Source organism: Rhinolophus ferrumequinum, chromosome X (genome assembly GCF_004115265.2).
Source record: "Rhinolophus ferrumequinum isolate MPI-CBG mRhiFer1 chromosome X, mRhiFer1_v1.p, whole genome shotgun sequence".
Classification (NCBI taxonomy): domain Eukaryota; kingdom Metazoa; phylum Chordata; class Mammalia; order Chiroptera; family Rhinolophidae; genus Rhinolophus; species Rhinolophus ferrumequinum.
The window spans coordinates 121,304,805-121,328,384 of NC_046284.1; the positions used below are offsets into that span (position 1 = coordinate 121,304,805).

Genomic DNA, 23,580 nt, shown 5'->3' on the forward strand with positions numbered 1-23,580 from the left:
GGTTGCATTTTGGTGTCATGTAACAGACTCCATCTTTACCTTTGTCTGGGAAGCATCATCAATGCCTTTCCTGCTAAAAGGGGATATTGAGTGACGGCACAGGATGTGTGCTCACATTCCAGTACAGGTGCACACAGCTCTCAGAGACGCACACAAGAAGCCACATGGCCTGAAAGAGACACACCCTAAAGACAGCCACTGCCTCACTGTGCACACCCGATGCCTTGCTCTCACACTGGTTCTAGCTCTTCCTTCAACCACCTCTTATGAACTTGGATGGACACCCCAAATCTCTAGGCTGCAGGCTTATTATCAAAAACACATAGAGTTCCACCTCAGCCTTGTCGTAATGCCAACACACTCACATACCCCAAACTCCAACCCAACGTGTTGTTATCTGGTCCCAAAGATGGCTCTCGCGTGCACACCTCTCTGCCTGACCTGAGGAAAGTGCTCAATAATATTGCCAAATGAAGGAGTGAAGGGATGGATGGATGGATGGGGGATGGATGGATGGATGGATGGATGGATGAAAGGATGGATGGTGGATGGATGGGGCGATGGAAGGATTGATAGATGGATGAAAGGATGGATGGGTGGAAGGAAGAATGGATGACAGGATGGGTGGATGGATGGATGGATGGATGGATGGGTGGGGGATGGATGGATGTGGATGAAAGGATGGATGGTGGATGTATGGGGAATGGATGGACGCAATGTTTAAGAAAGCATTTGCTGCACTACCCAAGAATCATTTACATGCATTCCTTCTCCCTCTAGACCCTGAGCTGGGGCATGTCATTTACATCTATGCGTCCTTGACACTGGCACAGTGATTGGCAGATACCATAAGTTCAGGAAACCTCTGTTATTCCATGAAACATTGCGTCAGCTCTCTCAGCTTTGGCAAGTCCGCCCAGCAGTCCAGTGTACTTCAGGGGAGTCCTCAATGCAACATGGTTTATGTAAAAGGACTCTAGAGTAGGTATTATATATATATAAGTAGGCATTGTATTTTATACTTATATCTGTAGATATAGATAAGTAGGTTTTATATATATGTAGGTATTATATATGTGTAGGTATTATATATATAATTAGAATATATACATATTATATATATACATATATATATATATAATATATATATATATGCACACACACACATATATATATGGTTTTTTCCCCCCTGGATTTCTCATTTAAGCCTGAAGTCTCTGGGCATTTTGAAACGATCATCCCCCATGTTCAACATCTTTTTCAACCATCAAAAGTTCTAAAGAAATAATCTATTTATTGAAATCAATGTTTCTTTTATATGTGAATTTCTTAATTCACAATGAATATCGCTTGGGTTCTGTCAGCCCACACAGCACCTCGTGGGCCACCTCCTCAAATCTACTGGTTATCATATTTTACTTCTAGGGTCCCTCCATTCATTTATTCAGCCCTCATTTATTGAAACAGAACATAAGCACAAACATTGCACTGGAATGAGAGTGAGCCAGGCACCTCCTGTTCTCACAAAACAAATCCAATTCAGCAACTTATCATTAATCATTCGCACAGTGTTTTATAGTTCCAGTGCTTGGTGATGGATTCCATCACTGTTTTTTCTTTGACAAGATTATAAAAGGAAGGAATGCTGTAACTGTTTCATAATTAAGAAACAAAAGAAAAAGGTTCAAAGTGGCTCGCCCCACCTCTCTAGTAACTGGAATGAGAAGGCATGAGAAATGGAACCCCCAAGGTCTGCTCTATAAATGCTCACTACTCCTACTCAGAAAGAAAAGAAGAGAGATTAATTTCAGATGGAAGCATTGGACTGTCATCCCAGCTGAGGATTTACACATGAGAATGTCCACTAAGGCAGTCCCTCAAAGAGCCTGGAAGAACCGAACCTAAGTCATGGTGTGTCACGGGGGCAGCCTGTGACACCTCTGCCTGTGACACTGCTGTCACACAGGGCAGCCTGTGACACCTCTGTCCTACTCATTCTGGGGAAAGTTTATTCACACCTGGACACCTTGTACCTCCTTTTCAAAATGTAGATTATCGCCCTAAAAACCAACTTTGGTTTCCCAAAATGAACATGAAATGACATTCGTTACACTCATCCCCAAATAGACAGTTACATTATGCATGGGGACTATTTCACTGCAATTTAACTCTCGTCTGTTCTCCTATTTATTTTTAGATGTAAAGTTAAGGAAAATAGATAAGGAAGCTTAAAAACTCAATCTTCCAAGTGCATATATGGTCATGCAGGAAATACAAGATGTGACTGATGGAATTTGCTGAGAATATATTCTCTGAGCTATTGCATGGCCAACAGTATTTTTTTGGGGAAAAAAAAGATAAAGAAGAAAGAGGCCGCCATCAACATTACGGCAGGATCACATGATCAAGGCATTTTAAAATGTGAGGTGATGATGAAAAAAAGTAAATGAAAAGGTTGGCACAATAACCAAAGAAAGGAACCCAGGTAAACGCCATTCATGGTGAGGATAGTAACAGCTGTCAAGTGCAGTCGAAGACACACCACTTTGGAGTTCAATCAAGGCCACGGAATGTGACTTTGTCTTTGAATGTAGGAGGGCACTCAGTAGAAGGGAAGAAGGCCATTAACTCATTTATTATTAAAATGTGTCTATTTACAGGATCCTTTTTCTAGCATCTCTCTCCAGAGCAGCAGTTTTTCATTCAGTAGGCTAGACATCTCAGATACCAGCCAAGGTCGTACGTTATATGTACAAAAACAAAACTGGAAAATGTAGAAAAGCATGCCCAGTGAGCTAAAACACTAAACCACAAAGATTCACCATCTGGGAACAGAGGTATATTCAATGTAGGCTAGACAGACATAAAGCAGCAGGTGCATGGCAACCACCCTGGAGCGTAACTCACAGCTTGCTCTCAGGTGAAGGGATTTCTGCTTAGTTACATCCTTCAAGAGAGCAGGAACAGCCATTTCCCTCACGGTCCAGCTCATGGCGGAGGTCTGGGTCTCCGTTCTTCTCTATGACCTTGGGAACTGAATGTCCCTTCAGCCAGTGGGTGGGAGGGCAATTTCTCAGTAAGAGCTTAACTCCTTTTTTTTATTCGCTGAAGCACTTCAGTAAACAACTTTTTTGAAAATTTATTGCCACTGTCTTGCATGCTGTGTGAAAAGATAGAACTTTCAGCTGCTATATGCCTTCCTTCTATTTGTCAGCAATACAGAAGGCAGCTTTGGGTCTCCCCAGCAACCTGCAATCATTTCAATCTCAGAAAAGAAAGATTTACGTCCTAGAAATGCAGGAGTGAACATCTAGGCACGGAGATGGCCGTGGTGTTATTTTTCTGTCAGCCACGAAGGTCTTGAATAAACTATTCCCCATGGGAGGGTTTGCCCTTTATTATTCCACCAGTGTCCCCACTTGAGTCAGCATGGGGAATAACTGCAATGGAAATAGGAGTGTATGTTGATTCTGTCTGAGAGATTTCGGTCATGTGATTAGAGGATGGCAGAAACCAGATAAGGGCATCCAGCTAGCCCGCCAGGGTTCCTATGACCACTACTGTACACAGCAGACAGACATACACACCCAGCTGTCCACTTCTTCCATCCAGGCATTTTCATACCTACTGAAAGAACGTTCTGCTGACACAGTCCTAGGCACTGAAAATAGAAACACAGGCTGGACCATATCCTGCCATCCACAAGCCACATCCATGATGAGTCTAAGGTATTTTAACAGCCACAGAGAGAGTCCATCAGGTGATAAACACAGCGAAGGAGAATATATCTGAGTCCGCACGACTGCCCAGAGAAAGGCAGATGCCCCAGGGCATATAGAGTTTTCCATAAACACAGCGGTGTTGAAGCTATTCCCTCATACGATATTCAAGATATGGAAATGGACCGTGGCAGATGCTATCCTGCGCATCCACCCGGTGAGCAAAAACCGCAGTTTCTACGGCATGTGCCAAACTCTTCATTCAATAACTCAGAATCATTAAAAACACACACACACACACACACACACGCACACACACACACACACACACACACACACACAAAGATATATACGGAAAGCAGCCCAGAAAGACAGCACCAACACGTGGGTTTTGCTGTATCTTGGGTCGGGCGAGGCAAGTGCTTGGGGTGGGGCAGTGAAGACGGGCAAGAATGTTGCCTTTCTACTGTATACGTTTTTATGCTGCGTTAACTTTTTAAAGGGGCCCATGATGCTTTCCTCATCATAGAAAATGGAAGATCTATCTTAAAGATAAAAATGAAAACCACCTCCTGCCCACAAAAACATAGGTGGATGACAGATACCCAGGGCTGAACGGCCATTTGTGTAACTAGACTTAACACGCAGCCCTGCTTTTCGTCTTGCCCGTGTCCTCCTAGCTATGACACGCATCCTGGGTCCCCACACTGGCTCTGTAGGCAGGGCTGTCTGTGACATCATTCCTGGGGGGCAGCCTGGCCTGTTGCCATGTAACATTACTTTAGAGGACTGTATGTGGCTTCTACCCACAATGGAATAAACGGAGCAGGCTACACTACAGACACCATCCGTAATCACCTTCAACCCCCCAGGCCCTTGCTGAACTTGAACTAAAGTGCCTCATTCATCCATGCGTCCTACTCTAGAACCAGTGGGGGAAAGATTGTGTGATGCTTCCGGTTTTAAATTGCCTCCCTTACATTCATTAAAGAGCCTAACCCTGAAAGCGGAAGATATTGAACTTCTGTGAGGAAAATTAAAAAAAAGGAAAAAGATTAAAAATGTCCCGGTGTTTTCGGTGATATAAAGTAAGCAACAACTGAAGTCCATTGTCGTAGGAAATGTGAGCCCGTGGAAGGACCTCGAGTTCAAAAGTGCCTTTGGAAAATCAGTCATATTTCTTTTTATTTATTAGAGGAGAATTAGAGTGGTCTGGATGACAACTTCCTCTTCTTCCCGCCCCACCTCCTTCTCCATCTCCTAGATGGAGGCCCTACCTCTCTGCAGGAGCCCGTAAGTAAGCAGACATATGGGACTTCACACCCTATCTCAGGGGACAACACAGGTGGGTGGTGAATGGGGACTGTCCAGCCTCAGGGCTCATCATTACTTATTCTGGAACGAGCTAGTGGAAGAGTGGCTGAGTGAAGGATGCAAACAGCTCAGGGGTGCCCTAATAAGATAGACATACGAGGTCGGATAATTCAGTCCATGAAGTCAGCCTACAAAAAGTGCTACATCCCTCACTGCTGAATATCACTACGGTCACCTTCGAAGGACTCCCCTTGGGAAGCTATGCATGGACACCAGTGCCTAGTCCACCCTTCAAAGCAATTTTGGAACTCTTTTTCTGGAATGGCCATCAGAGCTGCCATCATATTACCCTTGATGTCCTCAATGCCATCAAAATATCTTCCTTTCACTATTTCCTTTATCTTCAGGTAAAGAAAGAAGTCATTAGGGGCCAGATCAGGGGAGTAGGGAGGGTGTTCCAATACAGTTATTTGTTTACTGGCTAAAAACCCCCTCACAGACAGTGCCCTGTGAGTGGGTGCATTGTCGTGATGCAAGAGCCATGAATTGTTGGCGAAAAGTTCAGGTCATCTAACTTTTTCATGAAGCCTTTTCAGCACTTCCAAATAGTAAACTTGGTTAACTGTTTGTCCAGTTGGTACCAATTCAGAATGAATAATCCCTCTGATATCAAAAAAGGTGAGCAACATCATTGCAACAAGTTTGTGAACTTAATTGTCACACCTCGTGTGACACAGTGCGGGGAGCAAACCCTTGGATGGACCCTCCAAGAAACGCAAACAAGACGGCCTATATTCACCCCACTGGAGTGCATTTGCCCTGTTAACAGTACCTCTGTTATTTTCTGACACACAACGTAAGGACAGATCGTTGATTTCTACAGGCTCTCCCCGAGTCTGGACATGGGGAAACAAGCCTGTGATGAATGTGAGTACAGAAACCCTCACGTGCTCCCAGAGGGAACCCAGGAAGTGGGCACAGCTGGGTCCGTTCTAAGTCACAGAGAGTGGAGCGATTCATCCAACATTGGAAACACTGCATGCTAACAAACGAGCTAATGTTTAAAACACGGAGAAGTTTCCCACTAAAAAAAATATCCCCCCAAAAGAGTTCCCTGAAAAAACCAAAAACCAACAGCAGGCATTTCTGATGTCTCCTGAAGGTTGGAAAGTCAGCTGCATCCACGCAGGACCGCACTTGGCTGGCGGCACCTCCCTCAGTGAGCGGGACCAAGTGCAGCTCCACTGGGTCCCAAGGCTCGTACCCCGGCATCATTCGCTTCCTCACCAGCCTGGGCCACCGTGTTTGTGCACTTCAGCACCAGATCTACCAAAGCTCATGCTTCCTGATTTCAGTGTAGGTCATAATCCCAGGACACGAAAGAGGTCTGTGGGTTTGATGACAGTCTCAGAGTCCTTTGTCCGCACACAAGCAGGGAGGAATGCATGGACCTGGACCCCATACGGCGACAGACATGCATCCATCCATCACTGGACTGAGCTCGGGGCTCATCCAAAGAAACCCTCCATTCCTAAATTCACATCCTGTTAGCCCACGACCGTTAGGAACCCATCAAGTGTTGCCTTCGCTTATTGAACAAGACAGTTCTCTAATTACTTACCCTTTCCACCTTTAAACGTGCGTGTGTGTCCCTGTGTGTTGCCCTTAATCTTTAATCCAATTTACTTTCCTTACCTCAAATTAAAATCAGTATCACCCCTATTCCTTTCTGGCTTAAACTCTGGCTTAGATGACCTACTAAATTCATCCCATGGTCCCTTTATTTAGAAGGTGCTTTGTGCTAAGTCAAAGGTATCCATCAAGGCTGCTTCTTCCACAGCCCAACAGGAAATGTGCAAAGCTAGTTTGGAGGGATCCTGTAAATGCAGTTCAGAATTCTGACTGAGCCAAGTTACGATGGCAGGACAGCAGGACAAAAAGTCTTATCTTCCAATGACACGTGCATCAGCTGTCACTGGTTTTAGGGCGTTAGGACTACACAAGCAATGCTTGCAGGAAGGAGTATGTATTTACTGGAAAACTACACTCCTTAGAAAAATGGTGGAGGGGGCTCTTCCCCATGATGTTCCAGCGAGAGCATAATCTTTCCATGTATGTGCTGTCTGCCCTGCTTACTCCTGCTTTCCATATTCCTGATGTCTTGGAGACTTCCCTGTGGATAGAGGTCGGGATCGGGGCTTGCTAAACTCAAAAAAGGCAGATCTTACCACTCTGGGCTATCAGAGATCAAAAACAGAACTCTACATCATTGCTTCCCATTTGTGGACTGGCTTTCCAGTAGACCCAGGGCTAAAGATACAATGGATCTGTCGTAGGAAGCTTAACCGAACACGCTTCGCATTTATTTCACTTGTAATTGTAGTCTCCTAAAATACACATGCACATACGAGTATATCGAATATGTTGATTCAATCTGCATAAGCTGCAGCCTGGAGAACACAGCGCTCGTGGTGCAGTTCACATGAATTTCGGAACCCGAGAACTGGATACCATAAACGATACAAGTTACGTGGGTGCTACAAAGGCACCCTTGGACTTGGAAGTTGCCACTGCAGAGGGACCCTGTGTGTATTTGCAGAGAAAATCAGAGTGGTTTCATCCACCTTCAATGTTTTCCCTAGCAATGAGGGGCTGTTTTCAATGAATTTAGGGAGGAAAGGGCCAGCGTATCTGGATCTTCGCACCGTGGAATGACCGAGGTTCGCCTCTCTCGACTGAGAATGACGTGAAACCTACATCTTGTTCTACCCTCTGGCATCACACCTTTTTAAATGTGGCCTTCACTTGAAGTAAAGAAAAACTCCTTTGGGAATACAATCAACTTGCTAAATTCACCTGTCACGATGCAGCCTTGATTTCTTGTCAGAATACCCAGATACTTCCCCGTCACCATGGTAACCGTCACACGACTCACATTAGTGCTTACGTCAGAGTGACCGGGCCGCATTCTCCTTTGGAGAAATTTGGAGAAGGGGTGTTGAGACCCCTAGTCCATTATCTACTCTTCTTCCAACAAACCCATACTCGGACCTTATCAGTAAATCAGCTGTAGACGGCAGAGCAAAGAAGGGACGGGTCTCTTTATGGTCCACTCCACCGCTGAGGAGAGGTTTCATGAAGCATTAGCTATGGCTTTCAATCCAGTCTCTACCAAAAGCTATGGGGCTTTGCCTGTTGACTCAAAAGGTTGGAGCCTACAATTCCTCCACAGGAAAACATCTCTTTCTGCATCTTGCAAGGTCATTTTGTAGCGCAGAAGAGGTGATGAGTGTGAGACGCACTGTAAATGATATGTGTGTATCCACAGTGCCTGGTATAAGTGGCAAGCACAGTGACATATGAACGTGCCTCAGTGCCAGTGGAGACAGCCAGATGGCTGTAGCATCCTTCATTCAGGGCACACAAGGAGGGATGGGCATCTCTACGAAACCCACACTGCATCCCCACCTGTGAGAGCAGCAAAGACTTCTTGCTAATTAAAGTATATTAAGGACGACCTGTCTCTTGAATTGCTATACAGCTTATAACATATGGTGAGCGCATTATCTAGCTGTCCAACAGTACAAGCATCTCCCCCCATGATAAATTTTAGCCCGGAAAGAGTGAACGAGGGTGAAGGACCGTGGAGTGCATGGCTATATATTCCAAATTGCCACCCTACTCAACCTGGGAACATGCTCTTGGAATCCCAGGGCACGTGCCACGTTGGGTGAAGCAGGCCTCCTTTGAGAGCCTCATGATCCAAGGCAGCGTTTTTGTCTTCTGCCCCATCACTCATATCTTCCCATCCTGAGCTAGCATCTCAGGATTTGTATACTCAAGAACTCACCCTTGAGTATACAAATCATTTCAGCAACAAGGTTTAGAGAAAGAATATAAAGAGATCAAATCATCCTCCCCGTGGCCTTTGACGTATGAACTAAGCAGGAGTTCGGTACCCCAAATGGCTTTTTATGTTACTACATCAAAATAAAGCACCGGTTTCAATGGGGAAAAGTTCGAATCCAAAAGCATTTGAATAAACATCACAAACACTGTCAATGGTTTGATTGCTTTTCTTTCTTCTGCTTCTAACTCCAAATCCATTTCTCATAAATGTGGTGAGACCTGCCTAAATGATTCAGGACATCCTGGCCAATGAGACGACACACAGACATGTGTCCTCCGGTCCTTGAAAACCATTTTTGTAAATATGGTGGTGTCACCATTGTTATGATTCTGTGGTGACATATTGAGGCAAATCTCTTAAGATCTTGGACCTCACATGCAGGGAGTCTGATATCTAATATAACACAAGAAGACGATTTTACCCAAACATGGTTTTACCTAGGCGGTTTAAATCCTTGTGTCTTCGGATAATGTATGTAAAAAGACGTTTTGTGAATAGCTTCTGCAGTACACAAATTCTAGTATTTCCACTTGTATTGACCACGTCTGCATGGCTCAAATGTGGACAACAGCCATTTTCACTGGAACCATCTATTCTGAAGAATAAACCCTTTCATAATAACTCAATAGCCTGCAACCATGGTGTTGCTAAAACACCTGTCTCCAGTTCTGGAATAAAATTTCACAAAGCTCAATATAATCAACATAAACTGGTTGGGCTTCAATATCCATTTGATAATCCAATTTATTTTGCTCCCTTCCCAAAGTCAGATGCTAAGGAACCCATTAAAATGCCTTGCAATCCTATGAATATTCATAAACCCTGTGGATTCATTTCTGTCAAAATACCACATGTTGTAAAACACTGATTCCCCCTGGAAAGCGCGTTATCATTTCTGAACCCTGTCATTCCATAACGGGCTTTGTATTATTAATCTCCTCTCTGTTTCTGCGAGATTGCTGGGAGATGGAAAGTGATGTGAGAGGGTTTGATTTCACAGCAAATTTACCAAACAGCAGACTGCTGTGTTTTGGCTTAAACGGATAGGTCTGCAATCCTGGGAGCCCCATTCTATCTTGGAATGGCCGTTCTCTTATTTATAAAACACACCACAGTGAACCCACGAGGTGAGTGCTTTGTCAACCATGCAGACCGTGACCCACCGTTGAGTTATGACATTAATTTAGTGTCACAACCAGATAGGTTGAAAAATAAAAATAAAACAGAACACAACAGGGTAGGAAGTATTAAAAGCAATCACTCTTGCAAGAAAAAGATCATCTGAGGAAACATGTTTCAGTTAAATATCTGTGTACATCTTACTGGAGGGTGATGTAAAATGTCCATCTTATAACATTCTAAAGCTTTTGCATTTGACCACGTGTCAGCATCCCCTTCTAGAAAAATCTAGGGGCATCATGACGATCGTGGCATTTGTCCCTAACAACAAAACTATGCTCCACGTATGCTCCAGTATTTGTCAGAACATCCTAGGGGCTGCCTGGGCTAGAATGTCTTGGAGAGCTTGTTGGAATGAAGACGTGTGGTCTTACTGCAGGTATACTCAGTAGAAATCTCTACAGGTAAGCAGTTCTATTAATAGCAAGCATCCCAGATTCTCCTTACATAGTCTGTGGGATCATGCCCCATAACGATACTCAAGGGACGTTCCCCTCCTGCCTTCTTTGTCTATGTGTGATTGTTAGAATGGCCCTCCCTTATTTGACACCATGTACTAAGCTGTTGCACAATGGATGGTTCTGAAGCAAGCGCTGTGGCTGCCCAGGATGTGTGTGGCCACCCCATCTGTGTGTGTCCCTGGCTCCTGGGCCAATGGTTAGGCTTCCTGTAGGAACTGACAACTCCACGTGCCTCCACGTGCAGGTGATAAGTGAAATAGGTGTTCAGGGGCATGGCTGCCAGCTCCCTACCTGCCCCCTTCTCTTAAAGTCACGTTACGTCTCTCGCCAGGCCACCTGGCTGGGAGCGCCCGGTTTCTCCAGGATTTGCCGCCTGGATAAGACCGAGTCTCTGTACCACTGTCCTTATTTGTCATAAGACAAATGGAACAAATGGTTTGGTTTGGTTTGAAGAGCACGTGCTCCTGCTAGAACATCTCCTCAGCATTGGTGTTCATGGCTCAGGTGACGGTCATTCTCTGTGCTGATTGCAACCCCCAGAACCGTGAGCCAAAGGGCACCCACCTAACTAACCGCAGAGAGATCACTCAGTTCACCCAGCTCTCTCACGGAGGTTCGTTTCTCTTAGAAATTTGCCTTGAACATTTTGGATGTCCCCCTATTATTTACATGACAAGGGCAACCTGTATCCTCAAGCCACACGCAGGGACCTTTTCTCTCCTGACCTCACATGTGATGATTAAACACCACAGTGGGATCTGAAGCCCCCTTGGGCATCCAGTAGACATTTTTTTTTTTTTTGGCACGGCGTCACACACACAGGATGTGAGGGATCCTGACAAAGCCATTCTGGGGACAGCCCACAGCATCACAATTCCTTTCTGAGGCCACCCAACACGTGCCATCTCATTCTTCACATCCCATCACCCAAGAGCCTGGCGGGAGGACTGCACCCAGCGTGGGAGGCGGAGTGTGGCCAGAAGGCCCAGCCTGATTGTCCCACCGGTGTGGGAACCACCGAGCATCGTGTTTCACCGGCGGTGCCAGGGTGAGGGGCGATACCCACCGTCGTATGAACTGGCTCGCATCCTCTGTCAGCCTCTGCGTGAGGTTGTCATAAGACAGGGGCTGCTGGGTGATGTTGTAGTTCCTGACGAGGAAGCAGTTCAGGGGCCGGAAGTAGTGGAGGAAGCACAGCAGGGAGGCAAGGATCAGAGCGGCCAGGAAAATGAGGCAGAAGAAGACGGCAGGGGGCACGTGGCAGAGCCCCAGCCACTTGAGCACTGCCAAGGTGAGGAGGGCAATCGCAATGACCTGAAGAGGAATGAAGACCAGCAGCCTGATGCCGGACATGAAGACAGTGCCATGCCCGGGTTTGCAGTCTCTCAAGTTGGTCACGGGCAGCCCATGGAAATAATCGAAGCCGTGGTTTAAAGGGTGGTGACAAAAGTCGGTTTTGTTGTGGCAGTGGATCCCAAGGTGCCACTTCCCTGAGGAGACAAAGGGGTGATATTTTGAGTCCCCAAAGACACCATGACTTGTGTGTGGACTTCTACTTCCCACACTAAGAAGTAGCATGTGTCTGCCTAGTTATGAGCCAAAGTCCTATTCCGTAGGGCCCTACAGATTTTCTTTCCTTTTTTGGTTCCTTTTCCACAAATACTAGGGAATCAACTACTCCCTCTACCAGAAAACAAGTAGTAAAATCTAATGATTGAAACACAAAACAAAACGAAAGACAAATACCTAAGATACGTAAAGGGCACGAGATGTAACTACATAGAAAAACACGTTTTTTCTGGGATACATGGTTTTTGAAAACATTTGATTAAAATTAAAGTCTTGGAAGCAACTTGATTTTGTTCCCTGAATGGTAACCGTGGAAATGAATCTTTTCCCCAAAAAATTACCCTTGAGGCATGAGGAAATCATACTCATAACTCAGCAATTATGTTAAGCACCTATGAACATTTCTTATAAAATGTTAATTATGCCACTAAATTAGCGAGTGCCTCACAAAAAGGAAAATGAAGATGGTTTTAGGACAACATGGATGAGAACCAAGAATGGTCACTTTGCTACTGTGAGATTTTCTAGGATTCATCTGATGACCTGCATATAGACCCAAGCTTATCAAGGAAGAAGGCAGAAGCCATCATTCATATCAATGGAATAAAATCAATATGGGAATATCGACTGAGACAAATGATGACACAATTTTAGTATTACATGTACGAGGAAAATCTTTACCAATAGCATGGTGTGTATGGGGCTTTTTACGCTCTGTGTGTGTACAATTATATCTATCCATTATCGATCTGTCTCATCCATCCATCCAACCATCCATCTATCCATCATCCATCTTATCTATTGATGTATTTTGCCTGTCTCTGTCACTTAGCTCATCTGTCTTTCCATCTACCCATATATCCACCTGCTGATCCATCTGTGTGTCTGTCATCGTCTCTCTCTCTCTCTCTCTCTCTCTCTCTCTCTCTCTCTCTCTCTCCAGCCATCCACACACACACAATAACATATATCCACACATTCAAATAGCCCAGATGGGGGCATCGTGCTTTACTTTAGAACTGTAATCATTTCTTTCCTCTTTAAAGTTGTGCCCACTGTGTTGGCAGCATCAACCCCAGCAACACTGCTGTCCCGCCTCCACACTGCCCCGCTCAACCTGCCCAGGTCCTTGCCTCCCCAAACTCAGCGGCCCACACCTATCAGAGCTGTGGCATAGCCTTGAGTCTTCAGGAGCTTGGCGAATGTAATCTCACTGCTGGGAAGTCCTCCAGAAGAAGCTGAGAAGAGGAAAACGCCCACACGCGACCGAGACGCCATTCCTGAGGCAGCAGAAAATCAAGGATTAGGATAGGGGAACCACAAAGATTGGAACATGGAAGACGCCCCAAGGAGAAGGGTCGTCACGACGATAGAGCCAGGAGGTTACCTGATCGGATGGAGTACCGGCCTGTCATGAGGGCTGCCCTGCTTGGCGTGCATAGTGGAGACGCGGCCAAGTGCTGAGTGAGTTTCACTCCTCCTTTGGCCAACCCATCAATATTGGGAGTCCTAGGAGAAAAGAACCATGTTATTCATGATCACTTTGAAAATGCAGCATTCTCTGCGGTTTTTCATAGGGAGACACCTGTCCTGGGATACTGAGGGTTGTGTGGGGTTGTGTGAAGTGGGAGAGAGGGCAGGAAATGGAGAGGGGGCATAGAACAAAGACTCAGAATGAGAAAGAAGAAAACCACGCTGAGCGCTCAGTGGTCCCAAAACGACTGGTCCAGGGAGCCCCACATGCCCTCAGAGGGCTCTGAACTCCTGCTCCCTTAGCCCTGGTTTAGAACAGAGGGACACGTCTTCACAATTAGCTACTGTGAGGAGGGTGAGTGAGATGGACCAAGGCCTCATTCCTCCCCAACTCATGTCCCCCCAGTTACCTCCATGCCCTCAATAGAGAAAGCTCTGGGGATAGCTTCCCTCCTCTGTTCCAGCCACAGCCAAAGGGGAACCACTAATCAGGTCTCACCAGCCTCTGCCTAATTTCCACCTGCCTCCATGGAGAAGGGAATACAGGGAATCATGCATATTTATCAGTGAACTTCAACAAATGCGTTAATATGGTCCAGGAAAAAGGGATGCAGGCTAATGTGAAAAAGCGGCATGCTATAAAATCACTTCCACGCCGTGTTGGCTCATGGTCTTTATGCTTCATAAATGCTTCTTTACTTATTTAAATATTTATGGGCTCACTTCTAGGACGACGCATTATGCAAGATAAACCATCCTGGTGCTTTTGCTCCAGACCCATCACCTTAGGAAGTCATTCCAAACTTCCTTGGTATTCGGGAATGAATGCGTTCCAGTTCTTGGAGCACGCTGAACTCTTATCCCATATGTCCCACTGGGAACCCTGGTTCCTCCCTGTCTGCCTGGCTGGTTATTTTCCATCCTTCAGTTCCAGGCATAGTAGGGATTCTCACGGGCCTTTTATGGCCTCCGACTTACTACACCTGTCCCAGGGGAGGGGCCCATTCCCTGTGTCAGACATCTAGCTGCACTCGCTATTGCAGCAGCTTCCACATTATAAGAGGACAACGTGGCTAATTGTGCTGCCTTCCAAGATGGCGGCCCGTGAGGGTGGAGCACGCGTCTTGCTCCCAGTTAGGGCCCCACAGCCTTTCTGGTCCAGGGCCCATATAGAAGAGTCAGCAATAACACACATCTTGAAGGGAAAGTGCACATTTCGTTACATGTGTACTGTCAAATGGGTCTCCCACCTGTGAGTGTAGTTTATGCATTTAATTGTCAAGACTTCCACTTTCATTTTGGCCTAAAGCTACACGGTGCTTAGAAGACCAAAACTGTAAAGGACTTAAGCCTCATGGTACCTCTGTGGGCCCACTGAGAAACCTGACAACTTTGGCGTGTGATACTATAAAATACAAAGTGAGAAATGTAATTCAGAAAGGCCTGGAATCTAATATGGATAAGAAGACAGACTGAGGTAAGACACTGACAGGGGTTCTTCCTTGGGACTTTTATACACTTTTTTTTTTCTTTTGATAATTGGTAGAAACTAAACCTTAAAGGCTTGATTGTAATTTTTTTAATTAAGGCCCTTGAGTAGAAACAATTATCTAATTATCTCAATAAACTTTAGGACTATTACATCTAACATTATATGAATATTATATTCAGCATTATTATTATTATATTTAATATTACATGATATTAAGAATATATAAAATTTAAAAATAGACGTTATGATTGATAAGAAACATGAAATTACTAACAAAGTTCATCTCACAGATGTCAGGAAGTGAGATCTAAACTTTTTATAAAATGAAGCAAAAGGTGGGGCAGGAAATATTCGCGGTCCATTAAAATTTTAAGAGAACACTGAGTGCAGATCTTATCCCTGTACACATGTCTAAAAATCTAACGCGTGTCATAGGGCAGCATATTTAAAACAACAAGCAACATCTAGTGCAAAGATTCAGGCTGGAACTGACGTGCACGTGGCTATATCTTGTAGGCAAATTTCTTCTCAAAAAAGTAATTTAATTTTTGTCCGCTCTGACACGTAACCATGAAACACACTTTCCAAGATGCATTGTCACCTTGAAAAGAAGATGCCAGAGCAACTGATACGGAAATAAATCAGGTTCCTGTGGCACTTAGCAATGGGTCTGTCCCCGAGCCCTACATATATTTACTACTCATTGATCTTACGAGAACATTCTAGTAAAAGCAAATGATCTCTTTCCCCGTCCTCTCCTTGAATTCGGTGTGAATTGATGGTCTGTGACATGAAGCTCTGCACGGAACCATTTTGGTTGTGATCGTAAGGGAAAATTTTGTCATTATCATAAGAGGAAAGTACAATGCTGATACCAAGATTCTACCCCCAAGGCTGACTTTCCTTTTCAAGCCAAAGGGCTCTTCCACTGTTTCTTAGGTGAAGTCAGTTTTACGCAGGAGGCTCAGAATCCAAACTCCCTCTTCTGTCTTAGTCTGGTCCCAGTGTGTTTCTTCCTACCGCTGCAGTTACCAGTGGCCCACGAAACGTTCTAGCATCATCCCATGTGTCCCTGGGACATCTGTCCCCAACAGAGTGTCTGAATGATGATGGAGAACAGCCTGGATAAGAAGAGGAAGGAAGGGGTGGAGGTCTGAGTGGGAGGGTGACAAGCATGCATGGGCCAGGGCAGCCTTCACACCAACTGAAACAAAGGCAAGAAAACTGAGGATGTGAAAAACAGCAGCACGGTAGCGGCCAGCAAGCAAGCGTGATGACGACCACCTTCCTGGTGACCCCTCTGAGTGTATCCAACTTACTACACCTGTTCACACAATGTCACACCTGCCTTCCTTACCGCTCTATCTGGGTGTCTCTGTGAAATCACACATCAACGTGTGCCGGTTTGGAGGGTTTAAACCATCGCCACATGGTCTGCAATGTGGGACAAGCGCCCACAAGCACGGCCATGGGTTTGCACAATAGGCATGTCACCCAACCTGAGGGTCTTGTTTCCATAACACCCGGGATCTCCAATGCCAAGGTCGTCAGCTATCAGCACGACAAAGTTGGGCCTTGACGTGGCACGGCTCTGGGCCTCACACAGGAAGAGCAGCAGAAGCAAAAATATCTTCATCTTCCTGCAAAGGGAAAAAGGAGAGAGGTGAAGGATGCCGGTGTGTGGTGGACCGTTCACCTCCTTCTCTAGAACCTTCCTCTCTCCTCACACACATTTCAGAAGGGGCATTCTTGCAACCCATCCGCCCCAGACAACACGAGCTCCAAAGACACACTGTCTATGATGCCAGAGGGGAAAGAATTTTATCCTTTTTCTTGTGCATTTGTTTCCAAAACAAGTCTTTCCTTTTCATGGAGAGCAATGACCTCTCCTTTCTACCCTAGACCAACACGTACGCTCTGTTTCAAACAATGAAAACACAACCATCTCCCGCTCTCTTTATAGAAGCTGGGTTGTGTGATTAGCTAAGAGTTCTCTATTTGAGTCCTGGGAAAACAAGCACGTTATGAAGAGCACATTTTCAGGGTCACATCCCTTCTGAAATTAGCTGTGAGTGTTGGTGGAGCAGCTTTTAAAAGGGAAACAGAAATGTAGGTAAATCTTTCCAGACTCAAGGAACACAAGGTCCACAGGCTTGGGCATCTCCGGGAACTGGCTAGAGATCAGAGAACACGCGCCCAGGAAAGGAATCCATCCCTCTGCTATGGCTGTCATCACAACACACACTCACCCTACGCCATTCCATTCCTTTAGAGAATAACAGGCTGCAGGAATTTGGGGAGGATGGCGCTTAAGGCGCACATACCAGAAACCCCTCTCTGATGTCCATAGGGATTGCAAACTGAATATGAGATGAGAAAGAGAACCTGCAAGCACGTGAGCAGCTGGGGACTCATCCCTAATGCCTTGGCTCTGCAATGATGGGGTTAAATGACCGACAGGCCATTTGAGTTGCGGGCCTATCCTGGGAGAACTTGGGCCTGAGAAATCAAGAAAGACCTTAGCAGAACACATTGTGTCAGGAATACACTGGGGAGGGGACATGGTTCACAAGGGAGCTGTGGGGCTTTGCACAAGGCAGCGTGCTTCTCTCTGGACACACGCTCTGACATCAAACAGTCAATACCCGGGGCTTGAGCCAGTGAGTAAATAACCCTCGACCACGTCTGTGGATGTGAGATTGGAAGGTGGCCCTCCTCCGTAACTGGACCGCAGGGACCAGGACAGCTGGCTGGCTGAACAAGCATCAGAGAAAACCGCATGCAATCCAGAGTCGACGTTTACTCCGTTGAGTTCAAAATCCCTCACTCTAATTCAAGCAAAGAGGTGACTGAGAAAGGCCATGAACCATTCTGTAAATGGTGGGAAGGAAATATGGGTAATAGATTATTTCAACAATTAGCGTCCATCTCTAAATAGGGAGAGTGACACGTGCTAGAGCATGTGGAGGTCACCGATGACACCCATTAGTAAGGCCTACGGAACACTTAAGGTTGGGGCATCAGGGGTCCCTAAGTGGATTTAAAGGCGTGCAAATCCATAACGAATACCCGTGATGTATTCAAGAGTACGTATCATAACTTCCTGTCCCCAAGAATGCAACACAGACCATTCACACCAGGGGAGGCGGACACCGGAACGCTGTGGGTATGTGTTTCCACCCACCTAATGTTTTCATGTTCCCCTTAATACAGAAAATAAATAAATACAATGTCTTCTTGTACAACTACAGTTTTCTGGGGGCATGCACCGTAAGCCCTTTCCCCACGTCGCCTACATGAAGAAATGGCGCAGGAACGTGGCTGTCATGGGTGATATTCAACTTAATAGCCTTCGACTTGTAAACCGGTCTCCGAGCCTCGGCACTTGTGACATTTGGGATTGGATAATGCTTGGTTGTGGGGAAGGATGCTATGCTATTCCCTGCAGGACGTTCAGTAGCAGGCCCCTCCCTTCCCAAATTCTGAAACCAGATATCTCTGTGGATATTGCCACATGTCCCCTGGGAGGCAAAATTACCCCCAGTTCAGAATGACCCAGTTATAACCTGCCTGTCACCCTTCTCATCATCTGTGAAATCTGCCTCCTGCACACAACACAACTACGATTCACTTCCTTTGTTCGCCTATGTGAAAGGAAGCTTGGCTTCTGTGGAAGGATCTGGAAACTGTAAGCCCTCTGAGGAAACACAAATTTCACCTTTGTACCCACAAGTCCATCTTAAATGCCAACAGATCACATTCCTCACCTGTACCGTGCCCTGCTGGTTACAGAAGCTCTGAAATGCCTGGTGAGGGTGAGGGTGAGGGTGTCAGAAAGAGACCGTTAGGCTCTGGGATTCCTTCTCCTCTGTCCTTACCTGCTACGTGTCTGTCACCGGTCCACGTGGCAACTCTTTCCCCACCCTGCCCTCCCACCAGCAGCTCTCCTCTCCCGACAGTCCACGTGCCAGGTGCCTTCTGAACCCCGATCAAAGGACCCTTTCTCCCACGCACTGGTAATTTGAAGCAACACCCTTCTCTCTCTCTCAATCTTCTCCTACTTCTCTTCTCTCCCTTTCAAAGATCACCACCCCTTTTCATAAAAGCGAACTCAGCTCGACTCTGTCCCCTTCTTTTAAAGATAAGCAACCGGGGAAGTATGACTACTGTTTTCTCTTCTTGCAACCACTCTCGCTTTCCCTACCTCTCTCCTGAATTCTCTCCTTGCTGGCTTTTGCTCTCTGTTTTCCTGGGAGTAGAGGAATGAGTGGAGACTTCAGCGACAGGGGACTGGTCCCAGCTCAGGCCACCAGCTATGAGGACTTGAGCTTGAAGTTTCAGCCCACTGTGCCTCATTCCCCATATATTTCAGCGAGATGCCACAGGGCAGTCAACAGTGGTGATGAAAGAGGGTTTCCACGAAGTCAGGACCTGGGAGAGATACCTGCACCCCCGTGCTCCCTGCAGCATTATTCTCTACAGTCAAGACATGGACACAACTTAAGCGTCTGTTGATGGATGAATGGATAAAGATGTGGTATAGATACAATGGAATATTATTCATCCTTAAAAAAGAACGAAACCGGGCCAGCCCTGTGGCTCAGGCGGTTGGAGCTCCGTGCTCCTAACTCCGAAGGCTGCCGGTTCAATTCCCACATGGGCCAGTGGGCTCTCAACCACAGGTTGCTGGTTTGATTCCTTGACTCCCTCAAGGGATGGTGGGCAGCGCCCCCTGCAACTAAGATTGAACACAGCACCTTGAGCTGAGCTGCCACTGAACTCCCGGATGGCTCAGTTGCTTGGAGCGCGGCCTCTCAACCACAAGGTTGCCGGTTCGACTCCTGCAAGGGATGGTGGGCTGTGCCCCCTGCAACTAACAACGGCAACTGGACCTGGAGCTGAGCTGCGCCCTCCACAACTAAGATTGAAAGGACAACAACTTGACTTGGAAAAAATCCTGGAAGTACACATAGTTCCCCAATAAAGTCCTGTTCCCCTTCCCAATAAAATCTTTAAAAAAAAAAAAAAAAAAAAAAAAGGAAGGCAACCCTGCCATTTGAGACAACATGGATGGACATGGAGAGAATTATCCTAGGAAAATAAGCCAGCCAGACAGAGACAAATACTGTATGATCTCATTCATACGTGGACTCTTAAAAAAAAAAAACAACAAAAGAAAACAAAACAAAAACCTAACCAACCAAACAAACAAAAAGTTGAACTCATAGAAGCAGAGAGTAGAAGGGTGGTGGCTGGGGGTGGAGGGTAACGGGCAGATGTGGATTAAAGGGTATAAACTTAAGAGTTATAAGAGGAATACATTCTGGGGATCTACTGCACAGCACGGTGACAATAGTTAGTCATACTGTATTGTATACTTGAAATTTGTTTCAACAGTAGGTCTTTTATAAGTGTCCCCCTCACACACAAAAACATTAACTGGGTGAGGTGAAAAATGTGTTAGTTACCAGTGATAATCATTTCACAACGTATTTGTATAACAAACATCACGTTTTCTTTTTAAATATATACCAAGGGTGCCAAAAAATGTATGCACACTTTAAGAGATGGTATCTACGCTCAAGCAGTAGTTTACCATGATCAGAAGTGTCTGGACGCTGATGGGAACCACTTTGAGCACCTCTTGTCATTGCAGAAGTCACACGTGGCTTGTGTTCATCTTTTGTTATTGTTATATATTGAGTATTATGATGAATACAGTTTTTTCCTTTCTTAAAATGTGTATACATTTTTTGGCACCGTGTGTGTGTGTGTGTGTGTGTGTGTGTGTGTGTGTGTGTGTGTGTGTGGTGTAAATTGATTGTGTCTATTATACCTCAATAAAGCTGGGGCGGGGAAGAGAACATTCCCCTGTTCTCTCCCAAAGAGAAAGAAAAATAAAAGATTTCCCACATGACAAAGTGCTAGACAAATTTGACTTGTTAGGAGTATTTTAATGTATCCATACCTTTGCCATTAAAAGCAATTCACTGATAGTTCAACCAAATCCACTTCAACTCGACAAACGCTTACAGGGCAAAAACTTGATAAAAGACAGTGTGACAGTTTTGTGATAGTTTTGAGGTTAATGAGACACAGAATCACCCTGCAAGGCTCTGACTGGCCCAAGGAAGGAACCCACAACTACAGAACCCACTAACGGGAGCAGCGGAGTGAGAAATGTGGCTTCTACAGTGAATCCACGGACCATTTATCTAGCTTCTTTGTCAGCATTTTCCCCTATAAAATGCAGATAACCATAATAATAATACCTTAGAAGCATTACAGTGAGGATAAAATTATATTCATAGTACTATGGCTCGATAAGGGAGTAATAAATAGTTAGGGACCAATAGTTGTTACCAGTCATCATAACCAGTGATCTTACTGCAATTTCATGTAGACTAGCTACAGTAATAGAGTTTTAAACAAAGATCTGGGAGACCGACAAAGATAGCCCAATGACACCCCTCCTGGTATTTACATCTTGGATGACGCACTCGCCTTTGACCGGAACTTGAGACTCGGTTCTAAGGAACAGAATATGGAAACGATGGGAACATCCCTTCTGCAATTAGTCTGCCCAAGACTCTGACGTCCGTCTTGCCAGTAGACTCCATCTCTTGCTGGCTTTTGAGGAAGGGAGCTGCCATGTTGGAACAACCCCATGGAGGGACTGAGGGAGACTCCCAGCCAACAGCCAGCAAGAGAATGAGGCCAACAGCCTAAAAGCAACAAATCCTGCCCACAATCACCTGAGTGAGCTTAGAAACACCTTCTGCCTCTGTCGAACCGTCGGATGAGACCACCACCCTGGCCAGCTCGGCAATGGGAGCATAAGAACCAGCTCAGCTGTGCCCAGATTCCTGACACAAACTGTGAGATAACAAGTGTGTGTTGCTTTAAGGTGCTACATTTTGGGGTCATTTTTCAGTAACAGTTGAGAGCTAATACCAAGTACAATCGCTTAAGATGGGAAGTCCACTTCTTAATGAGGATCTGAACAAAGCTTTCTTGGCAGTGGCTTGGAAGGTCATGCAGAACTCATTTCAAGGACACGTCTCATTACTGATGAGTAGTCAGAATTCATAGAAGTAATTTAAAGATGCACTGCTCAGTTCACCAACCATGTGGAAAATGAAGCTTTGTTTTACAACTGAAAATGCCAGGCACGGAAGAAAGTATGTACGGTAGCCCAGAGGGATATGACTGAAAGAGAGATTAAATAGAACAAAATTCAGCTCTGAGTCTTAAGTAAAGTTCCACTAAAATTCCACCCATTCAGGGACCGACCTGGGGCTACTGCGCTTCCTACTATACACAAAAATGAAATCAGATTATTTTTCAGATAAACTTTGTTTTGCTAGGGTTTCAGTTTTATTATAAATGTACAAAAGAAAACATATATATAAACTGACAACTTGGAGAGTCACTCAGGAGACAGGCTTCTCTCCACAGTCATTTGTTCTGTGCTTGTTGAACAAATGGCTGAGCGCACAGCATTCCTACAACTGTGTGCCATGTGTTTTCGTTGGGTTGTTGTTGTTGATTTTTTCCATGCAAAACTCTCACTGTGAGGGGGGGAAAAGTCTCCAGACACAGCAGGGGTCAGACCTGAGGGCGCTGTCCGCCCACAAAGGACATTTATCTTAGTCTCGAAGTGATGGGAAGACAGCGAAGATTTTAATCAGGGGATGACAGGCATGTTTGATTTGCATCCTCAGACACTCACTCTGTCGCTCTGTGGTGGATGGATCGGGCAGAGGCTGGACAGCAGGTGCAGACAACGGCCATAACCCCACAAAGATGCTGACTAACCCCAGACTAGGTGGGGGCAGGCGGGCTGGGAGAACAGAACCGATGTGAGACGCAATCAATAGAACTTGGTAACTGACTGGATATGAGGTGTCAGGAAGACAGAGCGATCAATGGTTCTTCAACCTTGCTCTCTGAAAGGTATTGGGGCCATTAGCTGTGAAAAGGAACAATGAAGACAGAAAATGTCCGGGGCTTATGACAATGCGTCCTCTCGATGCCAAAATGTCGCCATCGTCAGGATCCATTGTACCTGTGTGTGCTGCTTGGGCAAAAAGCATTCCAACGTTCTATGCGCTGTGGTGAAAGCATTAGTACAGGTGCCCAACTTTTTTTGTTTTTTAATTGAAATTAAGCCCAAGAGAGTTAAAGACCATTAATAATGATTAATATCTATGTTCATTTCTGAATGGCCTAATGGTTTTGGTTAGCACAAGGTGACCATTTATCACCAATTATACCTCAAAAGGTGCCCGGGGTACACGTTATTAGGGGTAGAGTCAGAACTTCCTTCTAGGCCAATTAAGAATGTTTGCAAATTTAAGTTTGTTAATAGCCACTTAGAATCCCACTGCATATAGATTATTACCATCTAAAGGAACCAGACCTGATTGTTTCCCCACAAGTAAGGATTAGAACAAGGTGTTT

The 23,580-nt window shown here is 45.4% G+C and overlaps 1 protein-coding gene across 1 annotated transcript in view; it reads right to left on the reverse strand.

Moving 5' to 3' along the window:
• STS (steroid sulfatase) overlaps positions 1 to 23,580 on the reverse strand; it is a 146,010-nt gene that overhangs the window by 60,052 nt on the left and 62,378 nt on the right. The window contains exons 2-5 of the mRNA XM_033104872.1: positions 16,617 to 16,757; positions 13,540 to 13,661; positions 13,310 to 13,432; positions 11,650 to 12,073 (exon numbers count right to left, since the gene is read on the reverse strand). Coding sequence (XP_032960763.1) covers positions 11,650 to 12,073; positions 13,310 to 13,432; positions 13,540 to 13,661; positions 16,617 to 16,757 — 810 coding nt within the window. The remainder of the gene's footprint in view (positions 1 to 11,649; positions 12,074 to 13,309; positions 13,433 to 13,539; positions 13,662 to 16,616; positions 16,758 to 23,580) is intronic.